A 17,396-nucleotide genomic window follows, 5' to 3' on the forward strand; every position below is an offset into this window, starting at 1 on the left:
CCATTCCCTTCTAGCACTGATGATGTTACCTAGTTGGGTCACGAAACGTCTGCAAGAAAACCACCAAGCTCAGAGAGCACCGAGGACCCCACAGTTCTCTTCCTCCTTCTCCTCTTCCTCCTCCTTCTCCTCTTCCTCCTCCTCCTCCTCCTTCTCCCACCCTCCTCCTCTCCACCATCCCCATTCCCTTCTAGCACTGATGATGTTACCTAGTTGGGTCATGAAACGTGTGCAAGAAAACCACTCAGCTCAGAGAGCACCAAGGACCCCACAGTTCTCTTCCTCCTCCTCCTCCTCCTCCTCCTCCTCCTCCTCCTCCTCCTCCTCCTCCTCCTCCTCCTCCTCCTCCCATCCTCCTCCTCTCCACCATCCCCATTCCCTTCTAGCACTGATGATGTTACCTAGTTGGGCCACGAAACGTCTGCAAGAAAATCACCAAGCCCCCCGCGTGACATTCCCTCCCCATTGGGTCGTCCGATCAATTTTGCTCGTTAATTTTACACATCACCTGGGCTGGCCATTGCAAAGAAATTCTTTACTGAGCCAGTAGAGGGGGGGGGGGAAATCAGCTTAACCAATTACAACTTTCCTTATCATTATTATTACTAATAGATTAACAGGGTCGGAAGGGACCTTGTAGGTCATCTAGTCCAGCCCCGCGCCCATGCCATGCTTCAAGTGAGCCGGATTTTTCTCTGTGAAGAAAAAAAAAGGCCCGAATGAGAAAGTTCCATATTTTTTTAAAGACGTTGCCGTTGGAAGGCTGGGGAAACCACGACCGTCCCGGGTTTAAAAAAAAACATGAATGCCAGATCCAGATTTGGTTCACGAAGTGCTGAAAATTAGACACTTTTTACAAATGAAAGATAAAACTGTAAGGCAGAAGAAAAAATCAGATGTCTCACACATTACACCCTTGGCCCTTTTCCTGAAAATCTTTTGAAATCTTCCTCTCAGGCCACTATTTCAGTACAATCGCAGTTTTTCGTAGGCGCTACACATTCCAGATAGCACAAAGGAGTGTGTGTTGTGTTGTCTTTTGCCTTAGCCAAGTTCCAAAGTGGGCAGTTGGACTGGAAGATGTTGGGATTGCAAACCGCTGTTGGTTTATTTAGAGAATATTTAGAAGCTCAAGAGTTGAACGGTGCAGTCCTTTGGTGTGTCCCCTGAGCTTGGTGGTTTTCTTGCAGGCGTTTCATGACCTATCTGGGTAACATTGTCAGTGTTAGAAGGGAAAGGGGTTGGTGGAGAGGAGGAGGAGGAGGAGGAGGAAAAGGAGGAGGAGGATGAAGAGGAGGAGGAGGAGGAGGAGGAGGAGAAGGAGAGGGAGGAGAATGTCTGTGGGGTCCTTGGTGCTCTCTGAGCTTGGTGGTTTTGTTGGAGACGTTTCATGACCCAACTAGGTAACATCATCAGTGCTAAAAGGGGATAGGGTTTGAGGAGAGGAGGAGGAGGAGGAGGAGGATGAAGAGGAGGAGGAGGAGGAGGAGGAGGAGGAGGAGGAGGAGGAATAATAATAATAATAATAATAATAATAATAATAATAATAATAATAACTCCGCCGTTGCCGGTCCCAAGCCCGGATGAGAAAGGAGGAAGGTTGGGATCAGGTTGGCATCTGGTCCCGTAAAAAACCCCCCGCCAACCCATACAATATGGTGAAAAAAACGAATAAGAATTCCATACCGCATCGGTCGTCACGCGGGTTAACAAGGGCCGCGGCGGATGTTGGGGTCCCTGGACATCCGTCGACAAGTGGGCTACAAGTGGACCAGCCAACAAAACGACAAAAATATAGTGCAGATGAAAACCTTGCCATAATGGCCTGTTACTACAACTCAGAGCCAGAAAAAAGAGGATATTTAAAGCGAATGTATGAATTATGGAAACAACAATATCCAGATTCAAATGTTAGTGAACAACGACTAGCAGATCAAAGGCGATTTATTATACGGAATAAAGTGTTTAGTGAAGTTGAACATGAGGAGATTCAGGCAAATTGCAAAACCCAAAAAACAATATCACAAGCGGAAATAACTGATATTCAAGACACAACTAAAGACAGTATAGTAGAACTCCCAGAAGAAGCTCTCGGGGAGGAAATAACATCACCACCACTAGAACCAGTTATCATTGAACCAACTGATGAACTAACTCAAAAACAAAAAGAATTGAAGGATAAGATCATGGAGCATTTTCTACTTAATGAGGAAAGGCAACGTTTACCATCACTAAAAACTGTGCCTAAGAAAATTTTGGCCCCTATCATGAAAATGGTTAATGCAGTGTTTTCAACAATTGAACCTGGATCCATCTTGGAAACAAACCAGTTAATGTACAGCGCAGCTGTAATAGTCACTAATGAACTAGGCATTAAAATTAAAGTACCTAGTCACACAACAGAAAAAGCATCAAAGCCAAAGTGGAAAATCCGTCTAGAACAAAAAATCAAAAAATTAAGGGCAGATGCTAGTAACTTAAAGAACATGCATGAGCAACGGCTTAAAAACAACAAAATCATAGATCGGCTAATCAGAAGATATAGATTGGATACAAGAAACATCAATGAAGCTGTAGAGATTGTAAAACAGCAGATAACAGCAACAGCTAGAAAAATTGAAAGATATGAGGCACGAATCATCCAATATAAACAAAATCAGCAATTTCGATCAGACCAACGGCGTTTTTATCAAAGTCTTAATGTGAATGGTGACACCAAAAGTGAAAAACCAGAAAAGCAGGCCACAGTTGAATTCTGGAAAGAATTGTGGGAAAATGCAAAGGACTACAACAAGGAAGCAAAGTGGATACATGACTTTGAGAAAAGCATTGGCAACAAACAAATGCAAGTATTAGAAATAACAACTGAGATGATCAAAAATCGAGTTAAAAAGGTAAAGAATTGGACATCACCTGGAAAGGACCAATTACATGGTTTCTGGCTCAAATATCTGACCAGTTTACATGCAATATTAGCCAGGCAACTGAATGAAATTTTACAAAAGGGCCAAATTGATGAATGGTTGACAACTGGAAAAACATACTTGATTCAGAAAGATCCAACTAAAGGAACAACACCTGAAAACTATAGACCAATAACATGCTTACCAACAACCTTCAAATTACTCACAGGCATTATTGCAGATAACATGATGGATTATTTGGAAACAAACAACATCTTGCCAGTAGAGCAAAAAGGCAACAAAAGAAGGAGCAGGGGCACAAAAGATCAGCTTCTAATTGATAAAATGATATTAGAAAATTGTAAGAACAGAAAAACGAACTTGAATATGGTCTGGATTGATTACAAAAAGGCATTTGACTCACTGCCACATAGTTGGATCATAAAATGCTTAGAAACAACTGGCATTAGCAAAAATATTACATCCTTTACTGAAAAGGCAATGAAACAATGGAGAACTGAGTTGGCAATAGGGAATGAGAGCTACGGAATGGTTAATATCAAGCGAGGAATTTTCCAGGGTGATTCACTTTCACCTCTTCTCTTCATCATCGCAATGATCCCACTATCAGTAATCTTAAAAAAAATGAAATTAGGCTACCAAACAGCCAAAAAAGCTGAAAAAATTTCGCATTTACTATATATGGATGATTTGAAACTCTATGGAAAGTCAGAAATAGAAATCCAATCATTGACAAATACAGTCCGAGTATTCAGCACCGATATTTCAATGCAGTTTGGCATGGAAAAATGCGCCACTGTATCCATAAAAAGGGGAAAAATCACTGCATCTGAGGGAATTGAAATGCCCAATGGCCAACTAATTAAATGCAAAGAAAATGAAGCCTACAAATACTTAGGCATTCTGCAGTTGGATAACATCAAGCATGGAGAAGTAAAAACTATTGTCAGGCGAGAGTACACCAACAGAGTTAGGAAAATTTTGAAATCTAAATTGAATGGTGGAAATACAATCAAGGCCATAAATACCTGGGCAATACCAGTTATAAGATACACAGCTGGCATAGTTAACTGGACACAAGCTGATTTGGACCTTTTGGACCGAAAAACCAGGAAACTAATGACAATGCACTACAGTTTACATCCACGTGGTGATACTGATAGACTATATCTGCCCCGAAAATCAGGTGGCAGAGGATTATTACAAGTGAAGCAAACAGTTGAAGAGGAAAAACATGCACTGGCTGATCATTTAAAAGACACTCAAGAACATCTATTAATCGAAGTAAAGAACAAAAATCTACTGAAGGCCCAACAGACAAAACAAGAATACAGAAAAGATGTGATAAAATCAAGAATGGAGAGTTGGCAGAACAAAGCACTGCATGGTCAATTTCTGGAAAAAATAAAAGATAAAGTGGACAGTGAACAAACTTGGTTATGGTTAAAAACAGGTACATTAAAGAAAGAAACAGAGTCACTAATCCTGGCTGCGCAAGAACAAGCTATCCGCACAAATGCCATTAAGGCCAAAATCGAAAAATCCTCTGATGATGCCAAATGCAGACTTTGCAAAGAAGCTGATGAAACTGTTGATCACATACTCAGCTGCTGTAAAAAAATCGCGCAGACTGATTATAAATTGCGGCACAATTCAGTAGCACAAATGATCCATTGGAATTTGTGCAAAAATTATAATATTAAAACAGCAACAAACTGGTGGGAACATCAGCCTGAAAAAGTCACCGAAAATCAGATGGTCAAGATCTTGTGGGATTTCCGTATACAAACCGACAAAATACTGGCGCATAATACACCAGACATCACACTGGTTGAGAAAAATAAGGTCACAATCATAGACATCGCAATACCAGGTGATAGCAGGGTCGCCGAGAAGGAACATGAAAAAATCGCAAGATACCAGGACTTAAAAATCGAAATTCAACGACTATGGCACAAACCAGCAGTGGTAATTCCAGTGGTAATCGGCACACTGGGTGCTATTCCAAAAGCACTGGAATTACATTTAAAACAGTTAAAAATTGACAAAATCACCATCAGTCAAATGCAAAAAGCCGCACTGCTTGGATCTGCACGCATATTACGAAAATACGTTACGACGTCCTAGGCCCCTGGGTGGGGCCCGACTAGTAACCAATGCCAAATCCGGCGAAACAACTGGCCGCTGTGATACAATTGTATAATAATAATAATAATAATAATAATAATGGGGATTGTGGGGAAGAGGAGGAGGAAGAGGAGGGACTGTGGTGTCCTTGGTACTCTCTGAGTTTGCTTATTTTCTTGCAGACGTTTCATGACCCAACTAGGTAACATCATCAGTGCTAGAAGGGGATAGAGTTTGAGGAGAGGAGGAGGAGGTGGAGGAGTAATAATAATGGGGATTGTGGGGAAGAGGAGGAGGAAGAGGATTGTGGTGTCCTTGGTACTCTCTGAATTTGCTTATTTTCTTGCAGACGTTTCATGACCCAACTAGGTAACATCATCAGTCCTAGAAGGGGATAGGGTTTGTGGAGAGGAGGAGGAGGAGGAAGAGGAGGAGGAGGAATAATAATAATAATAATAATAGGAGGTTTGTGGGGTCCTTAAGTGTTCTCTGAACTTGGTTGTTTTCTTGCAGATGTTTCATGACCCAACTAGGTAACATCATCAGTGCTAAAAGGAAGTAGGGTTTGCAGAGAGGAGGAGAACTGATGCAGGTACAAATTGACAGGGGGCTTTGTAGGTCATCTAGTCTAACCCCCCACCCACCCACCCAGCTGTGGGGTCCTGGGTGATCTCTGAGCTCTTGCAGACGTTTCGTGACCCAACTGGGTAGCATTATCAGCGCTGTAAGGCAGTGTTTCTCAAATCTTGGCAACTTGAAGATGTCCGGACTTCAACTCCCAGAATTCCCCAGCCAGCAAACGCTGGCTGGGGAATTCTGGAAGTTGATGTCTGGACATCTTCAAGTTGCCAAGATTTGAGAAACTCTGCTGTAAGGGAATAGGGATGGTGGAGAAGAGGAGGAGGAGGAAGAAGAGGACTACATCCCCCATCCCTGGGTAGGAGATTATGGGTACTGTAGTCCCGTCCCCCCCCCAGCCTCCGGGAAGGGCAACCCCGCCTCCTTCCCACCCCGCAGCGCCTCCAAGCGCCCAGCGGCTCCGCACTTCCGCCCTTCTTTCCCTCCGGCGACGGAAGTCGGGCGGTGACGTCAGCGGGCAACTCGGGGCGCCTGCTGGCCAAGATGGCGGCCTCCGTCTTGAGGTGACCGGAGAAAAGGCGCGCCGGAGGGGACGGGGAGCCCCGCGGCGGCTTCGTCTCGCCTGAGAGGGCTCTCGGTGGCCCCCGGATCGGAGAAACACGCCTTTTCGGGGCCGGGAAGGGGGGATTATTACGCGCGGGGTGAATTCGGGTGTGGGAGGGGGGATTCACACGAGCACCCAAAGACACGTGTCTTCCCTTTTAACCCCCCCCTTCCCTTTTCCTGCTCGTGTATTCAGTCCTTTTCCTCCCTCTGGGAAGGGAGGGAGGCGTCGGACTGCACAGCCCATCCTCCCCAGCCTGCAGGGCTGCAGGTCCCTCGCCAGCCGGGGATGATGGGCGTTGTAGTTGCCTTGCGAAAGAGAAGGGGGGTGGAAGAGCTCTGCAAGTCGTGGGAGCGCCGTACACGTGTCTGATGTGTTACGTCCGACTGGCAACCCCCTATGGGTTGCACGGAGCGGAGCCTGACTGCACAACCCATCCTCCCCAGCCTGCAGGGCTCCTCCTCCCAGGCAAGCCGGGGGTGATGGGCGCTGTAGTCCGACACACACACACCCCTTGCCTTGCGAAAGAGAAAGGAGCTCTGGTCTGCAAATTGAGGGACGGACACGTGTCTGGTGTGTATGTCTGAATGGCCCAGCATGGATGGCGCCCCCTATGGGTTGCAACTCGTATGAACGTAGCTGAGCAAGGGGCCCCATCTGGATCCCCTGGTTTCATCTTAAATGAAACCAGGGGATCCAAAGCAGCGTAAGGAAAGTGTCGGGGGTGAAGGCCTGGGTTCGAGTCCTCCCTCAGCCACGAACGCTCTTCCTTTGCTCTTCCTCGCCGCAGCCTACCTTGCAGGGTTGTTGGTGGGGGGAAGAATTGTGAAGATCAGTGTCCTGGGGACACTTTGGGGGGGGGTTGTGGCTCTCATACCTAAAGCAGGACTAGAACTCCCCGTCTCCTGGTGATTGGCCCAAAGTCACCCGATTGACTTTCCTACCTAAGGCAGGACTAGAACTCACTGCCTCCTAGTGATTAGCCCAAAGTTATTGAACCAGTTTTCGTGCCTAAGGTGGAACTAGAACTCACTGTCTCCTAGTGATTGGCCCAAAGTCACCCAGCCGGTTTTCATGCCTAAGGCAGGACTAGAACTCACTGTCTCCTAGTGATTAGCCCAAAGTTATTGAACCAGTTTTCGTGCCTAAGGTGGGACTAGAACTCACTGTCTCCTAGTGATTGGCCCAAAGTCACCCAGCCGGCTTTCATGCCTAAGGCAGGACTAGAACTCACTGTCTCCTAGTGATTGGCCCAAAGTCACCCAGCCGGCTTTCATGCCTAAGGCAGGACTAGAACTCACTGTCTCCTAGTGATTGGCCCAAAGTCACCCAGCCGGCTTTCATGCCTAAGGCAGGACTAGAACTCACCGTCTCCTAGTGATTAGCCCAAAGTTATTGAGCCAGTTTTCGTGCCTAAGGTGGGACTAGAACTCCCAGTCTCCTGGTGATTGGCCCAAAGTCACCCAGCCGGCTTTCATGCCTAAGGCAAGACTAGAACTCACTGTCTCCCGGTTTCTAGCTTGGCGCCTTAACTATTAAACCCAACCGTTATGGTCTCTCACGGTTCAGAAAATCCTTAACGCTAACCCTGTGAGGTAGGCTGATAACACATCAAGGACAAAATCCGGGCTATCCATTCAACGCATCCTGTTATAATTATTTTTTTCTTCAGATTAGCGGGCCGGCGTTCCCTCTGTCTCCGCCTGAACACGGGATTCTCCATGCGACAGTAAGTGGCCATCTGGACTGTGTGTATGTGTCGGTTGCTAAGCCCCTGAATTTTGTTCCCGGTGATGGTTGTGATGGCCATAAGTGCCAGGATCAGTTATGAATCTCTTTCTTTTTTAGCCCAGTCGTTAGTTTGAACGCTTGCTAAACAAATGGTCGTAAGTTGAGGACACATTACTGATGTCAACTTGTAAAGCGTTTCTATGACTACTATTGCTGACATAGGAAAAGGGAGGGGAATTCCATGCATACCTTTGACCACAGTCAGGTCTCATATTCCTACAGCTGGCATGTGAAATGTGCATGTTCATAGCCTGCCGTAGCACCTTGTTGGTGGATGTGATTTATGACACAAACAGAAGGGAGGAGATACAGGGGTAAAGATCAAATGCAATTAAGCGGAAATCGGTTTCGGCTCCGCAGAAGAACATGCCAAAATGTTGATCCTAATGAATGGATTTCTTTTGAACTTTGTCTCGAGGCTCGTAAATTAATGAGGGCATCTTTTGGGAAACTTCACAACTGGGTGTTTTTTGGGGGGGTCTATCTCCTAACGCGTTCTCGGCGGTTCTTTTCCAGCGTGCTCCCCGTGACGACGTCAGCGAAGGAAGAAATGGCCAAGTTTTGGGAGAAGAACACCGAATCCAAACGGCCGTTGTCCCCGCATATCAGCATTTACAAGTAAGGGGCGTCTTTAATTGCGATCGAGCGCCTTTCATAATGTCCTGAATTGCATTCCTTCCCTGCCGTTCTCCCACGGGAATTAACATCCGCGAGGTGGGCTGGGTTGAAACAGAGATCATCCTTATGTCCCGCTTTACAGCCCTCTCTAAAGCAGTTTACAGAGCCAGCGTCCTTATCTGGATCCCCCTGTCAATAAATGCCAATAAAGAAGAATTTTTATAGCTGGGGGCAACGAGGGGGTCCTTGGTGCTCTCTGAGCTTGGTGGTTTTCTTGCAGACGTTTCGTGACCCTACTAGATAACATCATCAGTGCTAGAAGGGAGAAGGGTGTGCTTTCTTCAAGCAAGCAAACTCCTCTTCCCTCCTAGTACTGCTGATGTTACCTATTTGGGTCGTGAAATGTCTGCAAGAAATCAAGTTCAAAGACCCCACAGTCCTTCCTCCTCCTCCTCTTTCTCCTCCTTTTTCTCCTCTTCCTCCTCCTCCTCCTCCTCCCTGCAACTTCCATTTTCTTCTAAGCACTGATGATGTTACACAGCTGGGTAATGAAACGTCGGCAACAAAACAGCCAAGTTCAGAGAACATCAAGGACCCAACTGTCCTCCTCCTCCTCCTCTCCACAAGCCCCATTCCCTTCTAGCACTGATGAAGTTCCCTAGTTGGGTCGTGAAACGTCTCCCAAGAAAACCACCAAGCTCAGAGAGCACCAAGGACCCCACAATTCTCCCCTTCCTCCTCCTTCTCCCTTCTAGCACTGATGAGGTTACCTAGTTGGGTCATGAAACGTCTGGAAGAAAACCACCAAGCTCAGAGAGCACCCAAGACCCCCTAGATGGAAAGGTCCTACCTAACCCATCACGCTGAGCTTCCCTCCTCCTCTTCGTGTTCTCTGTTGTGGCCGTTTACTTAATGACCGCACCGTTCACTTAATGGCCACCGCCAAAAGGGTCGTAAAAAAAAAAAAATCAGGTGAGGCCCCATGAAATTGTCTCCCAAACCACCACAATCTTAACCACCGTAACTCCAGGGCTGCCTTTCAGCCATAAGTCAAGGACAACTCGTGCCTCCATTGACCTGCGTTGAGTTGCTCCCTGGGGGAGAAATGACAACCCCAACTTTGGTAGCCAAGCTCAACATCTTGGTTAATTTCTCTTTAAGTCCTTGGCCTGTTCCTCTGTCCAGGAGAATTTCTCCCCCCTCCGTGTGGCCCTCTCATTCCTCAGCCGCCTCCGCAGATTCCAGCGTTCCTTCTCTGGTAGGATTCCTCGAATAATTTGGAGTGGGGAGCAGTTCAGAAGAAGACCTGGAACAGTTTGGCCTGGCCTGGCCTGAGCTCAGCACTCGGGATAGAGAATAGCGGCAGTAACGGAGTTGGAAGGGACCTTGGAGGTCTTCTAGTCCAACCCCCTGCTCAAGTCGGAAGACCCTAGACTGTTTCAGATAAATAGTTGACCAGCCGCTTCTTAAAATACCCGTGAGAGAGAAGGAAGGAAGGAAGGAAGGAAGGAAGGAAGGAAGGAAGGAAGGCAGGCAGGCAGGCAGGCAGGCAGGCAGGCAAGAGGAGGGAATGATAGAAACAGATAAAAAGAGAGTGAGAAAAGAGAAGGAAAGGAAGAAAGGAAGGATATCAGAATAACAGAACTGGAAGGGACCTTGGAGGTCTTCTAGTCCAACCCCTTGATCAAGCCTAGACTGTTTCAGATAAATAGTTGACCAGTCGCTTCTTAAAATACCCCAGTGAGGGAGAAGGAAGGAAGGAAGGAAGGAAGGCAGGAGGGAATATAGCAATAGCAGTAGACTTATATACCGCTTCATAGGGCTTTCAGCCCTCTCTAAGCGGTTTACAGAGTCAGCATATTGCCCCCAACAACAATCTGGGTCCTCATTTTACCCACCTCGGAAGGATGGAAGGCTGAGTCAACCCTGAGCCGGTGAGATTTGAACCGCTGAACTGCTGATCCAGCAGTAGCCTGCAGTGCTGCATTTAACCACTGCGCCACCTCGGCTCTATGAGGTGGCGCAATGAGAGAAACAGATAAAAAGAGAGAGAGAAAGAAGAAAGGAGAGAGAAGGAAAGGAAGAAAGGAAGGATATCAGAATAACAGAACTGGAAGGGACCTTGGAGGTCTTCTAGTCCAACCCCCTGATCAAGCCGGGAGACCCTAGACTGTTTCAGATAAGTAGTTGACCTGTCGCTTCTTAAAATACCCCAGTGAGGGAGAAGGAAGGAAGGAAGGAGGAAGGAAGGAAAGAAGGAAGGAAGGATGGATTACAGAGTTTGAAGAGACTGGAGATCTTGTAGTCCAGCCCCCTGCTCAAGCAGGAGACCTTGTAGCATTTCAGACAAATGCTTGTCTAATCTCTTCTTGAAAACCCCCAATGAGAGGGAGGGAGGGAAGAGGGAAAAAGAACACAAGAGTTGGAAGGGACCTTGGAGGTCTTCTAGTCCAACCCCTTGCTCAAGCAGGAGACCCTATCCCATTACATACAAATGGTTGTCCAGTCTCTTCACCAAAACCTCCTGTGTTGGAGCACCCACAACTTCGGGAGCAAGGTGTTCCACTGATTAATTCTTCTAAGGATGACCTGTATGTCCTTTCCTCCTTTCTTTTCCGTAAAGAAACGTCAGCGCTGTCATTTCTGGGTTCAGCTCATTACAGCATCCCCCTTTCCTTCCTTTTAGGTGGACCCTGCCGATGTTGATGTCCATCACTCACCGCGGGACCGGCGTGGGAATGAGTCTAGGTGCCTCATCATTTCCTTCCTCATTGATTGGCAAGGAAAGATGTATGGATGGATAGATACTGTAGATAGAAGATAGATAGAAATACTGTAGATATAGAGGTAGAGAGACAGACAGACAGACAGACAGATAGAAAGAGTAGATAGATGATAGATAGATAGATAGATAGATAGATGATAGATAGATAGATAGATAGATAGATAGATAGATAGATAGATAGATAGATAGATGATAGATAGATAGATAGATAGATAGATAGATAGATAGATAGATAGATAGATGATAGATAGATAGATAGATAGATAGATAGATAGATAGATAGATAGATGATAGATAGATAGATAGATAGATATAGAAAAATAGATAATAGAAAAAAATAGAATATAGAAAAATAGAAAGATAATAGATAGAAAAATTGATAGAAATATGGATGGATGGATAAATAGAAAGACATAGATGAATAGATTGATTGATAGAAAATTGATAGAAAGATGGAGGGATGGATAGAAAAATAGATAGATATAGATAAATAGATATAAAAAATAAATAGGTAATAGATAGAAAAATTGATGATAGGTAGGTAGGTAGATAGATGATATAGAAAAATAGAAAGGTAAATAGATAATAGAAAAATTGATAGAAAGATGGTTGGATAAATAGAAAATAGATGGTTGGTTGGTTGGTTGGTTGGTTGGTTGGTTGGTTGGTTGGTTGGTTGGTTGGTAGGTAGGTAGGTAGGTAGGTAGGTAGGTAGGTAGATAGATAGATAGATAGATAGATAGATAGATAGATAGATAGATAGATAGATAGATGATGGATGGATGGATGGATGGATGGGTAGAAAAATTGATAGGTGGATGGATGGATGGATGGATAGTAAATACTATAGATAGATAGACAAACAAATGATAGATACGGTAGGTAGAGAGATGATAGACTGACTGACTGACTACCTGTATCCTATTCCTACTGGATGTGTTTCCTCCCCAGGTGTGTCTCTGTTTGCGGTCAGTGCCTTGGCTCTTCCTGGACAGTTTCCCGACTACCTGGATATGATTAAGTCGTTCTCCCTGGGACCCGCTCTAATTTATTCTGCCAAGTTTGCTTTGGCCCTCCCTCTGACCTATCACACCTGGAATGGGATTCGGCATTTGGTAAGCGGCCTTTTGAGCAACCAATACTACTGCTAGTATGTCGGCCTCGCGGGGCAAACCAGGGAGGGGACGCGAGCATTTGAGTTAGTCCTACTTTGTGGGAAAGCTCCATGGACAGAATCTTGCCTGCGTGAATGTATGATTCTCCACCACTTTTACAGCCCGAGAAACTGGGTTTCCTTCTCTACCCATTATCAACTGAGGGCTCAGCTGTCTCTTATCCGACTGCAGCCTCTTTTCCCCCTGCCTCCCAAGGTCTTTCCCACTTGCCATTACAGGCAGTCCTCGACTTACAACTGTTGGTTTAGCAACCGTTCGAAGTTATAACAGCACTGAAAAAACAGATGGGCGATCGTTTTTCACACTTAATGACCGTTACAGCATCCCCGTGACCAAAATTCAGACACTTAGGAGCCAGTTCATATTTATTTAAGAGCCGTAGTTAAACTCCAGTTCTGCAAACGAAATCACTGCACACTGCCAGGAGTTCGATCCTGACCAGTTCAAGGTTGACTCAGCCTTCCGTCCTTCCGAGGTGGGTCAAAGGAGGACCCAGATTGATGAGGGCAAGAGGCTGACTCTAAACCGCTTAGAGAGGGCTGTAAAACACTGTAAAGCGTTATATAAGTCTAAGGGCTATTGATTTTCCTTCCTTCCTTCATACCTACCTTCCTTCTATCCATCTCTCCTTCCTTTCTTATTCTTTTCCTTCCTTCTTTCTTTCCTTCCTATCTTCCTTCCATCCATCCCTCCTTCCTTCCTCTTTTCCTTCCTTCTTTCTTACCTTCCTTCATACCTACCTTCCTTCCATCCATCTCTTCTTCCTCTTTTCCTTCCTTCCTTCCTTCTTTCTTACCTTCCTTCATACCTACCTTCCTTCCTCTTTTCCTTCCTTCTTTCTTACCTTCCTTCAAACCTACCTTCCTTCCTCTTTTCCTTCCTTCTTTCTTACCTTCCTTCATACCTACCTTCCTTCTATCCATCTCCTTCCTTCCTCTTTTCCTTCCTTCTTTCTTACCTTCCTTCCTACCCACCTTCCTTCCATCCATCTCTCCATCCTTCCTCTTTTCCTTCCTTTGTACCTACCTTCCTTCCTTTTTCTTTCTTTCCTTTCTTTCTTTCTTTCTTTCTTTCTTTCTTTCTTCTTTCTTTCTTTCTTTCTTTCTTTCCTTCCTTCCTTCCTTCCCTCTCTCTCTCTTTCTTTCTTACTTACTTACTTTCCTGCACAATGGTTAGAATGCATTTGGGAGAGGTCCGATGGGTGCTACCCCCTGGTTAACCTTCTAATTCCTCGTGTTATGACGCCCTCTTTGTCTCCTCTTTTGTAGGCCTGGGACATGGGCGTGGGTTTCAAGATACCCCAGTTGTACCAGTCAGGTGTACTGGTTCTCATCCTGACGGTTTTCTCTTCCCTTGGGATCGCGGCCATGTGACGAGATACGAAACACGCTTCTCCCTTTGCTCGCTCCCCAACTTTCTAACTTTGCACCCCCGAAAAAAATCGGGCTCAATCAAGGACTTCGGCTTGTTAATTAGAAAAATAATTGAAAGGGGCTGAAATCGGCCAAATTCACATATATTGTTTTTCTTTACACAGTTGGAGACCGTTCTCCTTGGGTTCTGGTAGGAACTTTCTCATTCTCATTATTATTAGTTTTCTTCACTTCTTTTCATCGCGAGAGAGCCACAATTTTACTCTTTCTCCCCGACCGAGGCTTAAAACCCCCGCCGCTTGAAAAAAAAACACGGCTGAGCTATCGAAACTGACATTCTCCCACGGGCCGAACGCGAGCCCCTTTGGACTCTCCGCTGCTTTCTCAGAACAATCTTCCCCTTTGAAAGAACCACCTGGGGCCAGCGTGCAAACGAATGTGTGGGCGCACACCCATTCCGCAAAAGGAACAACGCCGTCCATTGAGAGCGAGCCGGCGCAGAAGAGTCACACATTGGTTTGACAACCTCCAGTCTGGCTTTATGGTTATTGTTTTTCCAAGTGGGCCCGGAGCTCGGAGGGACTTGTGTTTGGGTGTGTGTGAAGGCAGGCTGAAATCTTGCAAACTTTGCTTTGCAAGGCGGTAGGAGGGGGGTCAGGAACAGCCCCTACTTTTGCAATTAAATTTTGGGCAGTTTTTTTTTTTTCTCGGCCTTAATTAAATTAATTGTTTGGATTAATCGTTCCTGGTCGCTTTTGAGCCAACGTCAAAAGCCTTCCCCTCCCCCAAAAATATAACCCACCCGTTTAGTTTTCTGTAAATATATCCGTCTTGATTTTGCTTTTCCACTTGTGAACGTTGAGCTGGCTGTCACAGCCCCCTTTCCCGAAATGAAGTCTCTTCTCTTGGGGGGTTTGTCCACCCCCACTCCCCCACTCCATGAAGATTATTTTCCGGTTAATAATAAACGTTGAAAAATCGACTTGTTTGCTTTCGTTGATGGGGCGGTTTTGAAATCCGAGGGGCGTCTTTTCAGATTTCAGCATCGCCATAGAAACGGACCGATTTTAAGAGTCCATGGTTCCAAATAATGGACTTTGTTTCCTTCTCTTGGATTTTATTTATTTATTACATTTATTGGCTGGCCATCCTGCCACACCGTCTTAAAAGATGAAACTAAATAAATAATTTTTTTAAAAAACGGGCAGTAATTTACTTGCTGCGGTGGCTCAGTGGCTAAGACGCTGAGCTTGTTGATCAAGGTCGGGAGTTCGTATCCCTAGCATTGCGTTAACGGAGGGAGCTCCCGTTCCTTGTCCCAGCTTCTGCCAACGTAGCCGTTCGAAAGCAGGTAAAAAACGCAAGTAGAAAAATAGGAACCACCTTTGGTGGGAAGGGAACAGCGTTCCGTGCGGTTTCGGGAGTTGAGTTATGCCAGCCACATGACCACGGAGACGTCTTCGGATAACACTGGATCTTCGGCTTTGAAACAGAGATGAGCACCGCCCCCTAGAGTCGGGAACAAGTAGCACATACATGTGAGGGGAACCTTTACCTAATTCACTTGCAAACTCTCAAAGCAGAATATTTTTCCAGCCGGGTGGCAGAGAATCAACCCGTTTGGCGGTGAATTAAATGATGGAAAAATTAAAAATATAACGACGCGCCCTCCAATTATTTTCCCACTCATCCCATAGACAGATGATTTTCTCCTAGCCCTTCGATTTAGCTTCCATCCATCCGAAAACCTTTTATTTTTTTTTAAAAGCTCTTTGATGTTTTTAAAAACGTTTTGATCTAGGTGTGTGGAGCATCTGCAAAGCCGAACGGGTGGGAATTGCTAAAACAGGTTTCTTTAATAGTCCAAAAATTAATTGTCATCGAAAATCCTGAGACTGTCAAAGGCAAAACTTTTAGAACCGTAGCTTAAATCAAGTTTCCCCCCCCTCCCATCAGGAAAAACAGCTGCAAATTCAATGGCCAATTACCTTTATTAATTATTAAGCGGGGGGAAAAACCCTCCGGTGTTAACTGCACCCTTCCATTGTCCGGCCACTCCTTGTGATTTTCGGTTTCTTTTCGAACCCTTGCACTTGTGTTGGTAATCCCACGGATGGTTGAACCTCCCACTGGCGTCCCGTTTCCCAGAGCGCGCACGGGGACAAGCGGGGCGCAAGTCAGCAAAACCGGCCCTATACATATATATTTTTAGGGGTGGGTGGGCTCTCTCAGCCAATTTACGAAGACGCAAACGGGACTTTGGAGACAGAGAGGGGCGAGGCGTGGGAGGACGGAACTGAACGAGGACGAGCGCGAAACAACCACACAAAAAAATGGGGGAAAAAAACACAGAAGGAAAGGCTTTTAACACACTGGTGCCTTCCACTTTTTTTTTTTTAAGCATTGGTAATTGATTTTTTGTTTGTTTGTTTGTTTTCTTTTATTAAATCTGGCCTTCCGGGAAGATTTATGTAGAGGAAAGGGGTCGGAACGCGTTCCTTTCGGCACCTCCCGTTTGGGGCACCTCTAACCCCTGCCTGCTTTTCATAAGGGGACGGCTTGGGGGCAACACCTCCGGCGAACGGTCACCCCGAGGGTTGACCTGCAGGGACCCCGGACGAGGGTTGGCTTCCAGAGACCCCGGACGGCAAGGGGACAAATGGTCGGGGGTCCCTAAGCCTTTGGGCCTCGTTTCCCGGGACCGGGGTCGGCCGGACGGGGGGGCCTCGGCGGAGATCGTCCGCCTCGGGGTGGGCTCCCGCGAGCCGGGGCGGTTAGAGGTGGACAGCTGGGGGCTGGTGTCCTTCAGACGCAGATCCATGCAACCCGGTTGGCGCGACAGCGGGATGTCATCGCTGTTCCTCTCCTGTGGCGGCTTGGCCTCCAACTCGTAGGCGTCCTGGGTGTTGGGCCCACCGACGTCTTTCAGCCGGAGGTCCATGCTGCCGGGCTGACGGGACAGTGGGCCGTTGGGGGTCGCCCCTACCCGGGAGCCGACTTCTTCGAAGGCTGGCATCTTGCCGGAAGAGACAGGACGCTCGGACGTTTTCCCGGAGTTCCGGGGGTGGTTAGAGACGGCTTCCTTGATCACGGGGATGGAGGGCTGCAGGGCGGAAGAGAACCGTTAGACTTATCTCCTATCTAGGGAGTCCACGACTTAGCAAGCATTCGTTGACTCCACTTGACCCTCCCGCTCTTCACAAACCCCTCTCCCTTCTAGCTCTGATGATGTTACCTAGTAGGGTCATGAAACGTCTCCAACAAAACCACTGAGCTCAGAGAGCCCCATCCACCGTTCAACTCAACAGCTACAAATATTCTCCTTTTGCCGTTTACCTTGCCGACAATTTCTGGACACAATCCGTTGCACGCTTGGCTTAAGGCTGCCGATTTATTCATCCATTCGGTGAGCCGGGCGTC

The 17,396-nt window shown here is 46.4% G+C and overlaps 2 protein-coding genes across 2 annotated transcripts; one reads left to right on the forward strand and one right to left on the reverse strand.

The window, feature by feature from the left end:
* Positions 1-6,120: 6,120 nt before the first annotated feature.
* On the forward strand, positions 6,121-14,958 carry LOC116523446 (succinate dehydrogenase cytochrome b560 subunit, mitochondrial-like). The gene is made up of 6 exons (XM_032238566.1): positions 6,121-6,193; positions 7,907-7,963; positions 8,542-8,643; positions 11,330-11,391; positions 12,380-12,543; positions 13,872-14,958. The coding sequence occupies exons 1-6, from the start codon at positions 6,174-6,176 to the stop codon at positions 13,974-13,976; spliced, it is 510 nt and encodes a 169-aa protein (XP_032094457.1). The 5' UTR covers positions 6,121-6,173; the 3' UTR covers positions 13,977-14,958.
* A 1,003-nt stretch (positions 14,959-15,961) lies between these two features.
* On the reverse strand, positions 15,962-17,385 carry LOC116523445. Its single transcript, XM_032238565.1, has 2 exons — positions 17,313-17,385; positions 15,962-17,079 (listed from the first exon to the last, which is right to left on the reverse strand). The coding sequence occupies exons 1-2, from the start codon at positions 17,373-17,375 to the stop codon at positions 16,444-16,446; spliced, it is 699 nt and encodes a 232-aa protein (XP_032094456.1). The 5' UTR covers positions 17,376-17,385; the 3' UTR covers positions 15,962-16,443.
* Between the last annotated feature and the right edge of the window lie 11 nt (positions 17,386-17,396).

Source organism: Thamnophis elegans, unplaced genomic scaffold, assembly GCF_009769535.1.
Source record: "Thamnophis elegans isolate rThaEle1 unplaced genomic scaffold, rThaEle1.pri scaffold_310_arrow_ctg1, whole genome shotgun sequence".
Taxonomy (NCBI): Eukaryota; Metazoa; Chordata; class Lepidosauria; order Squamata; family Colubridae; genus Thamnophis; species Thamnophis elegans.